The 16790-nt window shown below is 36.8% G+C and overlaps 1 protein-coding gene and 1 long non-coding RNA gene across 2 annotated transcripts; both read left to right on the top strand.

Annotated features, from left to right (window-relative positions):
• Window positions 1-184: 184 nt before the first annotated feature.
• On the top strand, window positions 185-16605 carry LOC5514322 (transmembrane protein 87A). Its single transcript, XM_048724225.1, has 24 exons — window positions 185-332; window positions 544-604; window positions 2156-2340; window positions 3639-3719; window positions 3998-4135; window positions 4235-4336; window positions 5014-5065; window positions 5339-5382; window positions 5482-5595; window positions 5940-6030; window positions 6171-6232; window positions 6627-6719; window positions 6820-6847; window positions 7077-7139; window positions 7406-7505; window positions 11073-11166; window positions 11651-11837; window positions 12209-12267; window positions 12792-12895; window positions 13229-13302; window positions 13682-13752; window positions 14024-14076; window positions 14434-14464; window positions 15432-16605. Exons 1-24 carry the CDS (start codon window positions 231-233, stop codon window positions 15471-15473), a joined length of 2031 nt encoding a protein of 676 aa, XP_048580182.1. The 5' UTR covers window positions 185-230; the 3' UTR covers window positions 15474-16605.
• LOC116619268 lies at window positions 7512-11023 on the top strand. Its single transcript, XR_004296614.2, has 2 exons — window positions 7512-8264; window positions 8766-11023. It is a non-coding gene; the product is annotated as an uncharacterized LOC116619268 (long non-coding RNA).
• Window positions 16606-16790: the final 185 nt, after the last annotated feature.

Raw genomic sequence — 16790 nt, 5'->3', positions numbered from 1 at the left:
GCCTTAGTCTCTTAGTGCTATTCCCAATTTACATCACAATCAATTTACAATTTTATCTTATTTTGCCTTCTTACCCTTATTTTACACAACCTACATATGAACGTAGACCTTTTTCTTGATAGTTGAAGACATTATTTTTTGAGGGGGAGGGGTGGGGGCGATAAAGCATGACGTCATTCTTTCCACGTCGCCTTGCGCGCGCAGGAATTTTGTCTGGAACCGAATGTAAAATGGCGGCTTTGTTGTGTTTTCTGTTGCTTGTGTGCATTTCCCTTCCATTTGGGTCAGAATGCCTTCCGGAGCCAGGAAAAAAGACTATGGAGTTCAACAAGGTAATGTTTGTGTTTACAGTATACCGAAGTTATAGTCTCTAGACTGTCATTCCAGCGAATTGCTCATTGTTTGGACTTTGCATCCGTTGTTTTTCTCTATTCGTGCGACGTAGAAATTTATGATCTGTGGGGTTTACAGCGTCAGTTTGGTAAAATAAGGCTATGATTTTTGTCAAAATCTAAAGAGGGTGTTTGATTTGTATTGTTTCAGGATAAAATGTTCCAAATATTTCCCAAGTCCTTATATAAAGACGCCATCGTTTCCATCAAAGGTTCGTGCTATTCTATTTTAATAAAGGTAGAAGTAATTTTGTTTTATCATTAACCTCGGTGTAATTGCCATATAAAGCCTGGTCTCTGTCTTTTTCGAGTCTCCTGCTCCTGATTTTTTATAGATTATTTAGAACTGTGTGAATATATATCCAAAGTTTTGTCTGGAGCTAATTTCTGCAATATAGAGGACAAAGAATTTATTTCCTTTATTTATTTACTCTATTCTATTATGAAAATGATAACAGAAAACAAATCTAAAGTTAAACACTAGGTTCTGCTATAAAAGGGAAAACTATCAATCAGCCATCAATCAGTCAACATGTCAAGACAATTAATTCAGATTTAGATCATATTCTAAACCAAATTAAATATTATTCCTAGACTTGTTCACTTAAAGTGTTTCTGTTTATCGTAAGATAGTTATACCAAGCTGTGTGTACCCTTAATATGAGCATTTTCATCAAAGCTTGACAATAGTTTATGCATTATAAAGAGATCGACCAATCACAGCTCATTCCTCACTGTTCCCCAGGGGCTTTTTTTTCTCATGAGTGATAACATTAGAGTAAAATACCTGGATGTTTTATAAAAAATGACTGTTTCTGGGTTTAAATGGTATCCTGTTATAAGTATCAAGTTGTAAGGCCACTCTCTCAAGTTGCTAACTTTTTTTATTTCGTCATAAATATGGTGTGTTTTCAAATTACGCTAATGATTTGAAAAAGAACCCTCTTTTAAGGTGATTCCCTTGAATTGCACTGCGCACCCATTCTGCCCATAGTGGCGCACGCTGTTTGTTCAAATTTTCCGGTATTAAATGCGTGCACGGGCCACAATTGTACAAGAAAACAAAAGGCGCGCGCCTTTAACTTAAAATCGTTTTGGCAGAAAAACAAAGTGGGTAACCCCCATTTTTTATTTGCTCAAATAGTTAAATATATACGAAAAATGATATACTGAAAGAAGAAAAAAATTTGGGTTGTAGAAGCCGTAAGTCGTAAAAATACTTCAAAATGGTGCTTTTTACCGTATAAATAGTGGCGAAAACAATGTCTTTGTGCGATGTCTTAAAATGTGATTTGCTTTTAACGCTAGCTACTATGGGTTATTGTTTAGGAGATTGGATTTTGGCAACTCGACAAACAGAACTTAATTTTCTTAAGACTATAGGCACTCATTTAGAAAACTAAGAGTTGGGATTTTTCCTCTCGCAATCAGTAAAAACGCATCAACTCTACGACCCTCTAATGTTAAAACGAGTTTGGTACCCTAATTTTTTTATAACATTTTTTGAAAGACTTTAACTTTAATATTGTTTATGGCAAGTTTAAAAAAACTCTGGGTTGCAGAACTATTTCAAGGGAATTACCTTAATTAAATGCCTTCCCTCAACCTCAAATTTTGAATAACCACCCTTCCCCTCCCTCTCAAAAAAGATCTTACCAAAACACTTTTAACTGAATGGTGTAAATCTTTTATCAGAAACAGGGCTTCTGGAATTACGCGGAAAAAAAACTCAAAATTAAATTTTCTGTGCCTTTAATAAATAGGCAGCTGCAAATCAAAATCAGGGACACCAAAGATTTCCATCCAGTGGCGGTTCAAGACTGTCAAGTGTGCCAATCAGTATGTTGACCTCAAAAGCAGTCTATATCCTCAAGTCTGGGGCATGGAGAGAGACAGAGAGGTTGCTGGATTTGATGAGGTCCTGTGTTCCCAACATATTACACTTTCGGTAAGTCTTCACAGTTATTAATACTCATAGACAAAAAAAATAAGGCTAGTGTGTATTTATAAATACTAGATATCAATAAGAATCATACATGAAATAAAACATTAATTTAGTATATTTCATTTATTTTTTATTTTCATTTATTTTATTTATAACACTTAACCACAAAAAAATCTGTTATGATCAAATGTAAAAAAATTGTTTTGAATGTTGCAGTGGATCTGGTGTATACACTTATAAGAAGTGTTTGGTAGGTAGTGTATGTGTACACATATAGGAAGTGTATGTGTACACATATAGGAAGTGTATGTGTACACCTGTAGGTAGCGTTTGTGTACACATATAGGAAGTGTATGTGTACACCTGTAGGTAGCATATGTGTACACATATAGGAAGTGTATGTGTACACATATAGGAAGTGTATGTGTACACATATAGGAAGTGTATGTGTACACATATAGGAAGTGTATGTGTACACCTGTAGGTAATGTATGTGTACACATATAGGAAGTGTATGTGTGCACATATAGGAAGTGTATGTGTACACATGTATGTAGTGTATGTGTACACCTGTAGGTAGCGTATGTGTACACATATAGGAAGTGTATGTGTACACCTGTAGGTAGTGTATGTGTACACATATAGGTAGCATATGTGTACACATATAGGAAGTGTATGTGTGCACATATAGGAAGTGTATGTGTACACATATAGGAAGTGTATGTGTACACCTGTAGGTAGTGTATGTGTACACATATAGGAAGTGTATGTGTACACATATAGGAAGTGTATGTGTACACATGTATGTAGTGTATGTGTACACCTGTAGGTAGCGTATGTGTACACATATAGGAAGTGTATGTGTACACCTGTAGGTAGCGTATGTGTACACATATAGGAAGTGTATGTGTACACCTGTAGGTAGTGTATGTGTACACATATAAGAAGTGTATGTGTACACCTGTAGGTAGCGTATGTGTACACATATAGGAAGTGTATGTGTACACATATAGGAAGTGTATGTGTACACATGTAGGTAGTGTATCTGTACACCTCTAGGTAGCGTATGTGTACACCTGTAGGTAGCGTATGTGTACACATGTAGGTATTGTATGTGTACACATATAAGGAGTGTATGTGTACACCTGTAGGTAGCATATGTGTACACCTGTAAGTAGCGTGTGTACATATGTAGGAAGTTAATGTGTATCCATAGAAGAAGTGTGTGTACACCTGTAGGTAGTGTATGTGTACACATGTAAGTAGTGTTTTTGATAAAAACTATCATGCATGTATTCTAGGATCAATCCTCAGCAGTGGAGTTCATAGCAACGACGACAGCTCCCACTGCAACATCTAAAACTATCAAGGAAAATGATGAGGTATGTCGCCCCTATGATGAATGAAGTATTTACTCATAAAAAAATGCAAATTTTTTCACAAAAATGAAAATGAAAATCATGTTGCGTATATTATATATAAAGGCCTGGCTAAACATTCAAACATACCGATGCGGTTTATGGGTACTGTATGAGTATCGTACATAAGTGCACATTATACATGGGTAAATACAGTATTGTAAGATCTATTATTTTAGTTTTTTTTGGTTAAACTGTTTGTTATTTCTTTTAATTTTTGATTTTCTTTTCTTTTTCTGAAGAACCCTCCAGATGTTAAAAAAACTCTGCAGAAAAAAGCCCATCATAGTAAAGTTGTGCACCCAAAGAAACATCATAGTGAAGAAAATGATGAGACAGATAAGGAACATGTCAGAAGAAAAAGGCATCCGGACCTTGCAGTATGCTCGCATTCTGTTCCCTTTTTTTCTGTTCCCTTCTGTTAAAAGTCACACCCTTGCTATTCATTTGTTACACCTGTTTTCCTTTTTTTTTTTCAGGAAATGCTGAGACGCATCCAACGAAATGCCGGAGAGGAAGCATTGGTGAGGGTGAAAAGAAGTCCTGATGCTGATGACCCAGATGATCCCATTGTTCCAGATGTGAGTGTGATTAGAATTATTACAACTATTTCAAATAAGGTTGCATTGGAGAACCTATGTGTCCTAACCCGCGGTGGTTCATGGTTAGCCTATAAACGGCTGAATACTTGTATATGAAAGCCTAAAACAAAAATACTGCAGCTTTTGAAACCAGGATTTGTAATTTATTTTTGCTTATTTACTTGATACCAAGGAAGCACTGCAGGTTACGATACATAGATTGTCCGAGTGCAACCTTATTTGGAACAGGTGTATATTATATATATATTATTATATATATTATATGTATTATATAAATTTCAACTGAAAAAGAAACTTCATTGTTAAATCAAAGTTATTTTAAAATCTAGTATCAGTTTTTAGTGTTATTTCTAAGGACATGTACTGTAAGGTATATTGAAGCACTTGTGATGGAATAAGGTGTTGCATCCATTTCTGGTCTGGCTATTCATGTGACATGTGACTGGCATCTGGTTCAGAAATAATTATTACTTCATTAATTCATAAATATTTAATACTAAATGCTAACTCATAAATGGGCACCTTCAAGACCCCAAAAAGGTTGTTTGCTTAGTGTCCTCATACAGTACATACAGTAGATAAATGTTCAAACACACAAGGTCAAGTTCTGGTATTTTGTTCAGAGAGAAATATAACATGTGAATAATATTTTGCAGGACCAAGGAAAAAATACAGTAGATGAGGATACCCCAAAACCAACAACACATGGTAAGAACACTGGTTACCGGGTGTTAGGCAATCCAGTTCTTAGGCAACGATCACATGTTGTTTAGCAACCAGTTGCCTAAAGCACATCAGACAATTGTTGTAAGTCTTCAATGGGATGTCTGTCTGGGATTATTAACTGAAGAGAATCATTAATTATTACTTATCCTTTGCACATACTATAATAATAGTTATAGTTGATAATTTTTAATAAAACCACTTGACTACTTTGATACAATTTTTCACTGTTTTATGTTGTTCACTCTTCTATTTCAGGAAATAAAGAAATAAAATCTCCTAAAACAGAAGTTGTTAAAAAGGTTTGAGTTGTTTTGTTCATCATTGACATTAAAGAAAGGTTAATTGGTGGCATCATGTTTGTAGTGGTATCATCTTCTGTGGATTTTTATTTTTATCAGACACAGTCAACAAAGTCAACAAAAGGATCTACTGATGCAACAAAGAAAGAGGCAAAGAAAGTTGAACCTCCAACAATGCAAAAAGTTAAACAAAATCCACAGAAAAAGGGAAAGGTAGAGAAAGATCCTTTGAATTGAAAAAAATAAACCCCTTTTTGTTGTAATTCCAATTTGCCACTTTATTTGCTATCCCTGAAGCCCAAAGTATTAATTAAAAAGTGTTACAGTGGCTAGTAAATTTTATATTTACTATATTTAATGAACTCCTTGCAGGAAAATTCTTGTGTTATAGACTGGAATGGAAAGGAGATACTAACAGTATTGAAGTCATGTTGAGGCTTGGAGACACGTTCCAAAAACACTAACAAAGTGCTGTTGCCTTACAACACAAAATTGAGCTATTCTTCATCTATGTCTATTTGATGTGTCTAAATGTCTTTTGTTCTTTACATTGGCAGAATGCATATCGGGTAGCCACCACAAGGAGAGAGGGCCTGTATCTACTTATCGTAAAAGCTGAGGCTGAGGATGTTGAATTTGACCTGAAGTGTAAGTATATCAAGAACAATAATACTTGTGGTTAGGATGCTCTTGTTTTCATTGTAAGATTTGTAGTGCTGGATTCATTAAACTTTTAAATCCAGTATATACTGTACATACAGCAAATAATATACAAAATTTCTTTACAGTGGAGGTTTCTATGGAAAGTGCGTCAGGATTTTTGTCTGCTGCAGATTGGCCTTTGCTTCCAGTGAGTGCCTTCTTTATAAACAAGACACTTTTATTCACATTTATATTCACTCATCTAATTCTAAGGTCTTTGAGGAGGGGGGGGGGGGTGCTAATTGGTGAGGGGGCTTACCAGCTATACCAGCTTCTGAATCTATTGAAAACAAAACTTCATTGTTTATAAAGTGATGACATTATCATTGTAATACAAGAATGTCAGTGCGAGCGGGGTACTTAATTGGGGAGGGGGGGGGCGCTTATTCCAAAGTTTAAGGTCTAAGGGGGGCTTAATTGAAGGACGGCACTTATTCAAATCATTACAGTACCTGCAATGTCTCAGTATAAATATGTTGCTATTCTCTACAATTGATGAGATGTAGTAGATGTGAAATAATATGATTTCATTTTCTTTGTAGTTTTATGGCATCATGTCTTTGATTTACCTTTTGTTTGGTATTATTTGGCTCATCATCTCGGCTTGTCAGTGGAGGGATCTCCTGAGGATTCAGGTACAGATCGCCACACCAAAATGGCATCTTTGATTTGTTGTTGGACATTAAAGGCTCTTAATCTCCTTGTATTAATATTACCTACTTCCTTATCACACAGTTCTGGATTGGTGGTGTCATAGCTCTTGGTAAGTTTAAAATTCTGCACTTCAGATCGCCACTACATGGTGTTTTGATTGCAATATCATCTAAAAATATCTTGAAATTACTGTGCCTATAACAGAAAAATCTAACTTTAAGTCTAACTCATCAGGCACAATGGTACAATGGTATTTCTATTTGTCTGACATTGTTGAATAAGTTTCCAATTGATTCAATATTGGTATTGACCATTTTTGTGATTGTTTTTATATACAGGTATGTTAGAGAAAGCTGTGTTTTATTCAGAATTCAACAACATCAACAACACTGGGTTTTCAAGTGAGTACTTACAGTGTAGCTTTTAATGTTATTTTAACAGGATTTGAAACATAGACTTGAAATTAAGTAACAGTAACTACTCACAACCTCAGTCCGATGTTTAGGCTAATTGGCAGTTAATTACAAATCTCTAATAAAACAGGGTGACTTCAATTCAACATGGGTTGAATATAAAAAAATTTTTTCGACTGCCACAGTCGAACCTTGGTTATTCTGTAGCTATGTTTGGCAACAATGCATAATGCTCATTGATACCCATTCTTTAGCTTCTAGCCTGGTGGTGTTTGCCGAACTTGTCTCTGCACTTAAGAGGACCCTAGCTAGAATGCTAGTTATCATCGTCAGTATGGGCTTTGGGATTGTCAAGTAAGTGCCCACACCTGGTGCCACACCCAGAGCGCCAATCCATAAGTGTGATTTTATGGACCTAATATACACCTATTTCAAATAAGGTTGCATTCGGAGAGTCTGTGTCTTAACCCGCAGTGCTTCATCAAATATATACAAAAAATGAGCCCAAAGTATAATATCTGTATCTATCTTTACAGCCTTTAGCAGCCTAAACAAACCCTCAAGTCTGTATCCATTTTTACAGCCTTAAAGTGTTTCTGAAGCGAAAATTGTGTCAGGCTGTTCTTAGGCTTATTATAAAATTCAATCTTCGCTTAATATTATAAAAGAAAAGTAAAAATAAAAGATTATGAGGAACATGATTCAATTATTCTTCAAAGAGAGGTAACAAGTGCAACAAAAAATACAGCGAAATTACTTCATAGGCACCCCCTGTTTTTCGTCACATGGTTGCTTACTACGCTGAAGGAGCCATTTTGAATCGATCATTGACCAAAAAGTTCACTAGTTTGCCCTACTATTTGTTGCGTTTATATTCTTACAATGTCTGATTACAACAAATAGTCCAGTAAAGAGTCATATAAAACTCTTCGGGAGGCAACAGGAGCGAATTTGGATTGAAAGGAGCAGTGCATTCCCTTGGAGCTGAACGGGTGAGAGTCATTTGCACGATGCAGGGAGAAATAAGTGGATTATAAAATGATCTGTTGGATCTACCTTCGGAGAGGATAATCACGGCTTCCAGGGCAGTTTTTCAGAAGTCTAGAACTTGTGGTGAGTTTATTTTTCTGTACTCGAGCTGTGATCTGGATGCGAGTAAATACGATAATACGCTTGCCGAAGCTGCACTTTTTAGCTGGTTTTCAGTAGCAATCCGAAAAGAAATCATACATCACATCATAAATTTACCTTCTATTTTGTATTTAACAAAATAAATGCAATTTATTCAACTAGCAAAACATAATTGTGAAACCTAATCCATTTAGTTTCAAAAAAGTCAAAATGGGGACTCACAAAATTACTTCGTATATATTAATTAAGTATAACTTATATAAAAGTATTTTACACCGTTTTGTAATAAAAAAACAATGCACTGTATCCAAATAGCAAAACGTTATCCATTTAGTATAGGTCTAATGTGGATTCTGTTGACTTGGCTTGGATAATTTGTTAGGATCCATAATTTCTTTCCTAAAAATACTTATCAGAGTTATCATGTTGACTTTTAAAATGTTCTTTTTTTCGATAATGACTCTCTCTTTTGCCGTTTTGCAGATGCTGGGCTTCTGTTGATGTGCACTTGAGGGCCCATGAGATAGAGTATTAGCAAACATTCTTTAATTTTTGTAAGAATCATTGAGAGGCACATTAATGCTACAGGGTCTGTACTCGATTTCTAGTCAACATCAGCTTAGTTTATGTGAGGGACTCATCATTAGTTTTCATCAAATAATACAGTAAATACAGAGCAGAGACACTGGTCAAATATACAAGCTTTAGCGATATCGCTCTCTTTTCATCATCATAATCCTATGGCCTCAGCCGAGGGCTCTGAGGTCTTTCATTGCACTTGGCATGTCCATTACAAACTCACCATTGTGCATTGCGTAAAATTAAAGGTTTACTCACTCATTTCACATTAAAGTTGATCAGAAAACTTAGATTGGCTGTACAGCATACATACCCCTTTTCTTTAGCATAGTCTTGTGCAAAATGTTCTTGATTGAGAATATCCACAAGTTTATTGATTCCAATATTTATTCACCATTTGACCATGAATAGTCACTAACTTTTGAGTGTCTAGCCAGTGTATGTGCATTAGTCTGTTATGCAATAAGCTTTTATTTATTTTCTAGCTGATAACAGTCAACAGTAAAAAAAAACATTCTACTGCTAATTGTATAGATACAGGAGAAGAAATTATTTGCATACTGTACTATGAAAAGTTGAGGGTGAGTGTCAACATGATGGATTATATAGTCTTTTTCACCTAGTATATGACAGCAAGCTTAGCCATGGTGGACTAGCAAGGTAAGGCTAGGTAACTCTCTATAGCTTTCTTTCTCCATCTAAGGTGGACCTTGGGGTGGACCGCTGTGGTCCCCTAATCTCTGAGATTTTGTATGAAAACATAAAAAAGGACATTGGATCTCCTTTCCGTGAAATCCTCATACTAGCCACCCTGGAAACACTTGATCCCCCTATTTGTAGCCCTAAGTGTGAAAACAAACTTCTTTGTGTAGTCACTTGGGTAGATGCACATTCCCCTTCTAACTCTGAAGGTGAAATATAAAAAAAATAGTTTGATTTAGCAGCAGGGCTATAGCTTAGAACAAGGGGGAGGAAACTCCCCCCCCTGTTGAGCCAAATGGACATACATGAAAAAATGTGCCCCCCCCCCACCAACACCACAAAATACTAGGAATCAATGATGCTTCATGACTGAAATTATCATCCAAATCCTAGGAAAATCGAACTCAGTTTGAGTTGATATAGTTCGAGTTACCAAGGCTCCTACTTTTCAAATAAAAACAATGGAATTGCACGTTTTTCATAGGATGGCTGTATTGATATTATAGATCATTTATGGTAGAAAACAAGGGTCTATTTGGTATCATCAGATTGTATGGTTTTCTGTCATGAATATACAAAAAAAACCCTCTCTTTTGTACCCTACATAAATTTAACCCCAGAATAACAACAGAACAAACAACAATTTGTATTAATACTCTGCTTCTGGCAGGATATGGAATAAAATAAAATCATTCCTAGAAATATTTAACCTCCTCGCTTCTAATTTCACAATGATTACTCTGGGCTTCATCAGGTCAATCAAATCATGAATTTTTCGCCCCATCAGCATGTTTTGCTATTCTAATGGCCCCAGAACGCTTCGAGGGATTATTTTTTTGGTGTGTTCGATTCCCACCTTGCCTAAACCTGATCGTGTAATTTCAACTCTACAGGTGATTATGTCAATCGACCAAAACACTTTAAACGACCCTTCAGCTCAGATTTCTATAATTATCCATATCTTTAGAATTGAACTCGTTGGCTCCGACGTAGCAGCTTGTTCAAATTGCCTAAGGTTCGAAAGGTGCAAAATTCTGATTTCCTCAGCGATTTTCACACCAGATAAGTCTATTTGCACCGTCTCATTTTAGGGGTGGAAGGAATATTGACAAGTCAGTTGGTAGGCCGTAATTTTTGCAGCTTTTGTGGCCTCGGGAATCCGCAAAGTAAACTTCTACTGGCTTGTGTTGTGGCCATGACCGTCACCTTCCTTTCGCACGCTTTTTCTCTTCCCGCTGAGCAAGCAACCGTGTGACGTCACAAGCCCTTCAAAATGTTGCACTTGATAGGACAAAAACACCAACTTCACGCAATAATTTTTTTCCAATTGGTTTATGTGGATCGAAAAAGCTATGAAATGTTGTTTCTTTGATATTTGAGGTTTAAAAAAAATGATACAAAAAGGCTATGTTTCCTTTCGCTTCAGAAACACTTTAAATAAACATAAAAAAACTCCAAAATGTATAAGGAAAAAAACATTGCACTCATCATTGTCATCCTGTTTTTCAGGCCCCGTCTTGGCAGCTCACTCCACCGCGTGCTGGGGGTCGGTGGCTTGTACTTCATTCTTGCTACTGTGGAAGCTTCATTCCGATCACTCACTGTATGTGATTAGAATAGGCACTAAGAAATCATGTGACTTTTTGGGTGGCAAACTTGCGCATTCTTTGTCTTCTAGCAGAAAAATAACAACAGCAACAGCACACTGCCAGAAAGTTCCATTTATCCAAAAAGACCTTCTGTCGCTCTTCTGCATGATCCGCACAGCCATTTCTTTGTTTATTTTGGCTATAATTTGCCATTCAAAAAGATATGTGATGTCTGAGTGCTAGTCGCCTATTAACGATAGACTTTGTGTTTGAAAACCATTTCTGTTTGTGTAGCACTTGGTGGACCCTGTGTGTGAATGTGTTTCTGTTTTTGTAGTTCTTGGCGGACCATGTGTTTCTGTTTGTGTAGCACTTTGGGGACCCTGTGTGTAAACGTGTTTCTGTTTGGGTAGCACTTGGCTGGCTCTGTGTGTATATGTGTTTCTGTTGTATAGCACTTTGCGGAACCTGTGTGTTAATGTGTTTCTTTTTGTGTAGCACTCTGCGGACCTGGGCAAGCAGCAGCTGATAGCGGCGCTACCTCTGGCTGTGCTGGATGCTGCTATCTGCTGGTGGATATTCATGTCCCTGGTGCAGACTACACGTACACTCAAGATTCGCCGTAACGTCATCAAATTATCCCTCTACAGGCACTTTACCAACACGCTTGTCTTTGCTGTTTTAGGTAAGAAAATGTGGAATTTCAAAAATCTATCCATACCGCAGAGAGGGAATTGGGAATTTCCAAGGATATCCAAGGGAGTTAAACCCTTTTTCCACATTTTGACAAAAGGGTTGAAATTTATGCTGGTAGGCGGAGTGCTGATCCTTTCTAGAACTGCACAATGGAACCCTCAAAGAAATTTCGATCCATCATGTCATGGCTCCATGTAAACAAATATTAATGGGATTTTCAAAGAATAATAATTTCTTTAAGTTGGGATGAAAATCCTTTACACCTAGTGTTACTGAAAAAAATCCTCAAGTTCGAAGGAACAATAAAAAAAATATGGCTTCAAGTCTTTTTTTAACCTTTAAATGCCTTTCATATTTCAGCATCTGTAGCCTACATGATCTGGTCCATCAAAACACACAAGATGGTCAATTGTATCACGGTAAGTTTCATGTTGAACTGCAAGCATTCCTTCTTGTCTTGTTCCTTACCTAGACAAGGGAAACGCTAGACATTGTGCTGCGACTGCTTCCAGTCTAGTTCCTTGTGACAATATGTTGCTGATATTGTTGTGTGTAACTTTGCATGCTTTTATTATTTGCAAAAAAGATATTTTGCATACAGTTTATTAATCTTATTTGGGCAAATGTCAGTGGAGAGACACTTTGTTGTAAAAATGTAGTTATTTCCACTAAGAAAGCATGTGGCTTTTTGGGTGAAAAACTTGTGTGCGCTCCTGCTTTTCATGGTGGAATAACAACAATAAGCAAATTTTTCAGTGCTTACAAATCATTCTGAAAAGTTTCTATCTGAAGGGCTTATTTTCATTGAAAGATTGTATTGTTTTATCGCCCTGTGGTGTAATGGTGAAAGCTATGTCTGTGTTTATTTTGGCATTAGTTTGCCACTTAAATGTCACATGTTTTTAGTATGAGTCGGTTATCAGGTGTGTTTTACCGTGTGCAGGACTGGTCGGAGTTATGGGTGGACGAGGCGTTCTGGCATTTCCTGTTCTCCCTCATCCTACTGGTCATCATGGTATTATGGCGACCTACAGCAAACAACCAAAGGTATCACCCAATGTTACCTCCTTCTATGAATGTGAAAGCCCTTGAACCCTTGAACAAATCTATTACCTGTTAACTGTCCTCCAAGTGCCCCGAGGCACAGCCCTTCACAGATCTTTTTCTCTCTCTATCCGACCCCGCTGCTCTCACCACGAATCCCAGCCACTATCTATCCTTTCTCTTTCTACAGTCCTTCTCTATATGGTCGTTGGTGTTATTTTTCTTTTACCTTCTGGCGCCCACCCTATCTATATATATATTGTTATATTGGGGAACGGTATTCGAGGACTCAATAACAGTAATGAATGTATTGACTGGCATCTTTTTTGTGATCAGATATGCGTTCACCCCTCTTGTGGACTTTGGCGATGATGAAGACGAGGATAACATGACACTTTCGGAAGCATTTGGTTAGTTCTTTGCACTAGTAGCTGATAGCCCAATTTGTTTACCTTGGCGAATCCTAAATCCTTGTCTTGTTTGTCAATCAACCCACTAAACCAATCGATGACTTTCATGTTTCAAACAATTCGACTGGATACATCAAGGGAATTGGTTTTTCACGTCGGTATGATTGACAACGCTCTATTCCCTGTTGAGAAGTAGATTTGAATTCTCGGCGGTCGCGCACCAACGATATCGGCTATAAAGTCTTGTCAATATTAGATCCGCACAAAGTAGCCGCCTGGCGTGCAAGAAAACACATTTCTGTGTCTGTGAAAGTGCATGAAAAAGACATGAAAAAAGCCTCTTGATTTCACAGATGTGTTTTCCAATTGTTTTCTTTAGAGGGTATGAAAAACAGGAACAATCTAAAATCAACCTCATCCGAAGCAAATGGCGACCAGAGGAAAAAAGCGGTGAGTTATATGTAACTTTGTTCTTTCTATGCACAGTGCATGTAACGAACACTGTCACCTTCAAACATTTGTCAAAACGTAATGGTAATGTTTTTATGTGTTTCACAAAAATTCTGTTGTCTATATTTTGTTTATTTAAAAAAATACATAAATACAAAAATAGTGCTTACTTTAACTAAAACTGTGTAAAAATAAGTTGCAACTAATTAAGTTTTAAAGATGAAGATGTTTGTGACACAAAACTAAAATTTTGCCATTGCCTTTCCTGTAGGATGATGACTTGAAATGGGTCGAGGAGAATATCCCAACCTCTGCAGCCGACGCGTGAGTCTCAATCGCTGTTTTTACCTTTTTTTAGTTCCTCTATTTTTTTTTTTCGTGCTGTTGCTGTTGTTAATGATGTTGTTGTTGCTGTTCTTATTTTTTGTTGTTGTTGCTTCTGGTGTTGTTGTTGTTGTTATTGTTGCTGTTCTTATTGTATTTTTTGCTGCTGTTGTTTTTGCTACTTCCTCTGCTGTTGTTGCATTTGCTGTCATTGTCTAAAAGGATAACCCATTCTTGCCCTGTTTAGGGTAAGTTTGTTTCTGTTGCTTATTGTAGTATTTTAGGCTATACTTACGTGTTTTAGAGTATTGCTGTTACTTGTTACAGCGTTTTTAACCCACACTTTACGTGTTTTAGAGTCCTCCCAAGTGTGCTCGACTCAGATGAGGTGGGTATCGGTGCCTTTTACCTACCGGCGCACACACAACATGGCTCGCCCGCATAGTAAAAACACATGACAAACATATGTGTATCATACCTCGCCCGGGCGCTAAGCACATAACAGATATACACCTATTTAAAAATACGTTGTCAGCGCAAATGGCAAATGGAAATTTTCAAATTGCAGTGCTACCATCCAAAAATACTCCTCATATTTCACTGAAAGCAGGAAAATGTGAATAACTCGTGCGAATAGTCTACTTACTCTTTAGGGGTAATCATATCTACAACCCGCGATTGGTCTTACAACTACCATTTGCCGTTCGACATTTGCATCTATTGAAATAGGTGTACTGTATGTGTATCATACCCGGCGCCCGTTTATTGAAACACCCGAGAATTCTCGGGACCGAAAACTTTATCTTCCATTTTTACCCAAAATTTCGCATGTTTTCCTTTTTGATAACCGCTTTTATGTTTTATAGCAGTTTAAACTTCCTCTTGGTTCATATTCCAAATGATTACGCTCAATAGGGCTATTTTCGAAGTTTCGCTGAAGCCAGAAAGTTACCCGAAAAGTCTCGGGTGACTGCGAGGTCCCGAGAACTTTCTTAAGCCATTTGGGCCCGAGAAGTTCGGGAAAGATCAAAATCTATAAATCTATAAAGAGAATCATCCTTTACATAAATCTTTGTGGTAAAATACGATGTTTGACGATATTTTCACACATTTAGATACCATGAATTTTATAGAAATTAGCCAGCATTTCAAATTTTAGGAATAAATCGTTTTCGGGCCCGAGAATTCTCGGGTATTTTGATAAACGAGCCCCTGGCCCGCATACTAAAACACAAAGCAATCACTTAAATTCCAAATATATTAATGTGTGTATCTCTGGTGGGTTACTAACTATATTTCCTATCTCGCCACCTGCTACCATATATCATCAGACTTACAATCACTACTGTATTTAGGAGCTAATGACGACAAAATTCGAAATGTCCAAGATGGAGTGATGAGAATCTCTGGCTAACCAGCTAAGCTCTTCTGGGATACTCAGAATATCCAGTGAGGTCTATGCAAGCGTGGGTTCTCTTTTAGTACCATGTACGCAAACGACTCCGTTCATCAAGATTATCCCCCAGTCTACAAGATCCTACCACCTGTGAACAAGATCATACAACTGACGTACAAGTTTATATATCTGTTGATTAGTTTGGAGGTGACAACAGGGAAGAGATTTTATTTGCAAATAAAATAGCAACATAGCGCGAAAATAAATTGCAAATGCACTGTTGGAATGTATTGTTTATTAACTGGACAAAACTTTCTGGATTGATCTATTAATACACTCTTTTTTTTATATAAGAAACGTTTTTTTTATATTATAATATCCAGCCGGAGCTTTCGCCAAATTTTAAACAGCCATGGTCAGCGACATATTTGTTATTGTTTTCCACCAATTTTGGGAGACAAATTACAAGAAATCTTAAAACAACCACTGAAAAATAAAATCTTGTTCTTTATTTACCACATTAAATTAAAGATGTCGCAATACCTCCTCCTGACAGAGGCTAAGAACATGATGAGGCTCTTTTAGCAGCAAAATATTGTTTTGTAGTCTGATACGCTCTAAAATTTAGAATCAAATTGTGTTCTTAATAACAACCTTAAATATTATTGCTATTGATCATTTGTGTGATTTTTATATACACTGGAATTTAAGAACATCGCTGAAAATTAGACGTTCTTATAAAAAAAGAGTGTACATAAATACACAATAAACCAGCATTTTATGCTTTGTCTATACCAACAACCTATGCTGGAAAATCAGGCGCGGATGCGCGCCTGTTCACGTAACTAAGTCAAAATGATTTAATAGGTAAAATACCAGCTGTGAGCTGCTTGTCTTCATTCTGTTCGTTGAGGCGACAGGGTTCAGAGTCAGGTCAGAAATTTTTTTGAATCCGCTCCTGAAAATTGTCGTTCTTATTTCCCAGGCAAAGTAATTTTTACAATGCTGTCACAAATGGCAAATAAATGGCTAGATACTGGGATCTGGTGTGTTCTAGTTGCCGATGAAGTAAAAAAAATGTAAATGGCTCCTGTGATAAACCTTAGCTTACAAAATAAATAAAGTTTTACTAAGTTGGTTGACAATGGAAGGATTAAAGAAATATCCCACAATATTAGGTTCAGCATCACTGTGGTTTCTGCCCCCCCCCCCTTCCTTGACCAGTATGAGATTGAACTCCTGTATACACCTTTTCCCAAGGGTCGATAGTCAAACTTCACAAATGTGAAAAACAAACAAACACACACAAAAACAGGGT

The sequence above is a fragment of the Nematostella vectensis genome, chromosome 2, assembly GCF_932526225.1.
Source record: "Nematostella vectensis chromosome 2, jaNemVect1.1, whole genome shotgun sequence".
Taxonomy (NCBI): Eukaryota; Metazoa; Cnidaria; class Anthozoa; order Actiniaria; family Edwardsiidae; genus Nematostella; species Nematostella vectensis.
This window is presented reverse-complemented; position numbering and strand designations above follow the sequence as displayed.

What these genes read in the sequence shown, in the direction of transcription:
- LOC5514322 (XM_048724225.1), top strand. Translation starts at nt 231, where the DNA reads ATGGCGGCTTTGTTGTGTTTTCTGTTGCTTGTGTGCATTTCCCTTCCA. An exon ending in AAAGGCATCCGGACCTTGCA is followed by an intron (nt 4,136 to 4,234) that starts GTATGCTCGCAT and finishes TTTTTTTTTCAG; the next exon opens with GAAATGCTGAGACGCATCCA. An exon ending in AGATGGTCAATTGTATCACG is followed by an intron (nt 12,268 to 12,791) that starts GTAAGTTTCATG and finishes TACCGTGTGCAG; the next exon opens with GACTGGTCGGAGTTATGGGT.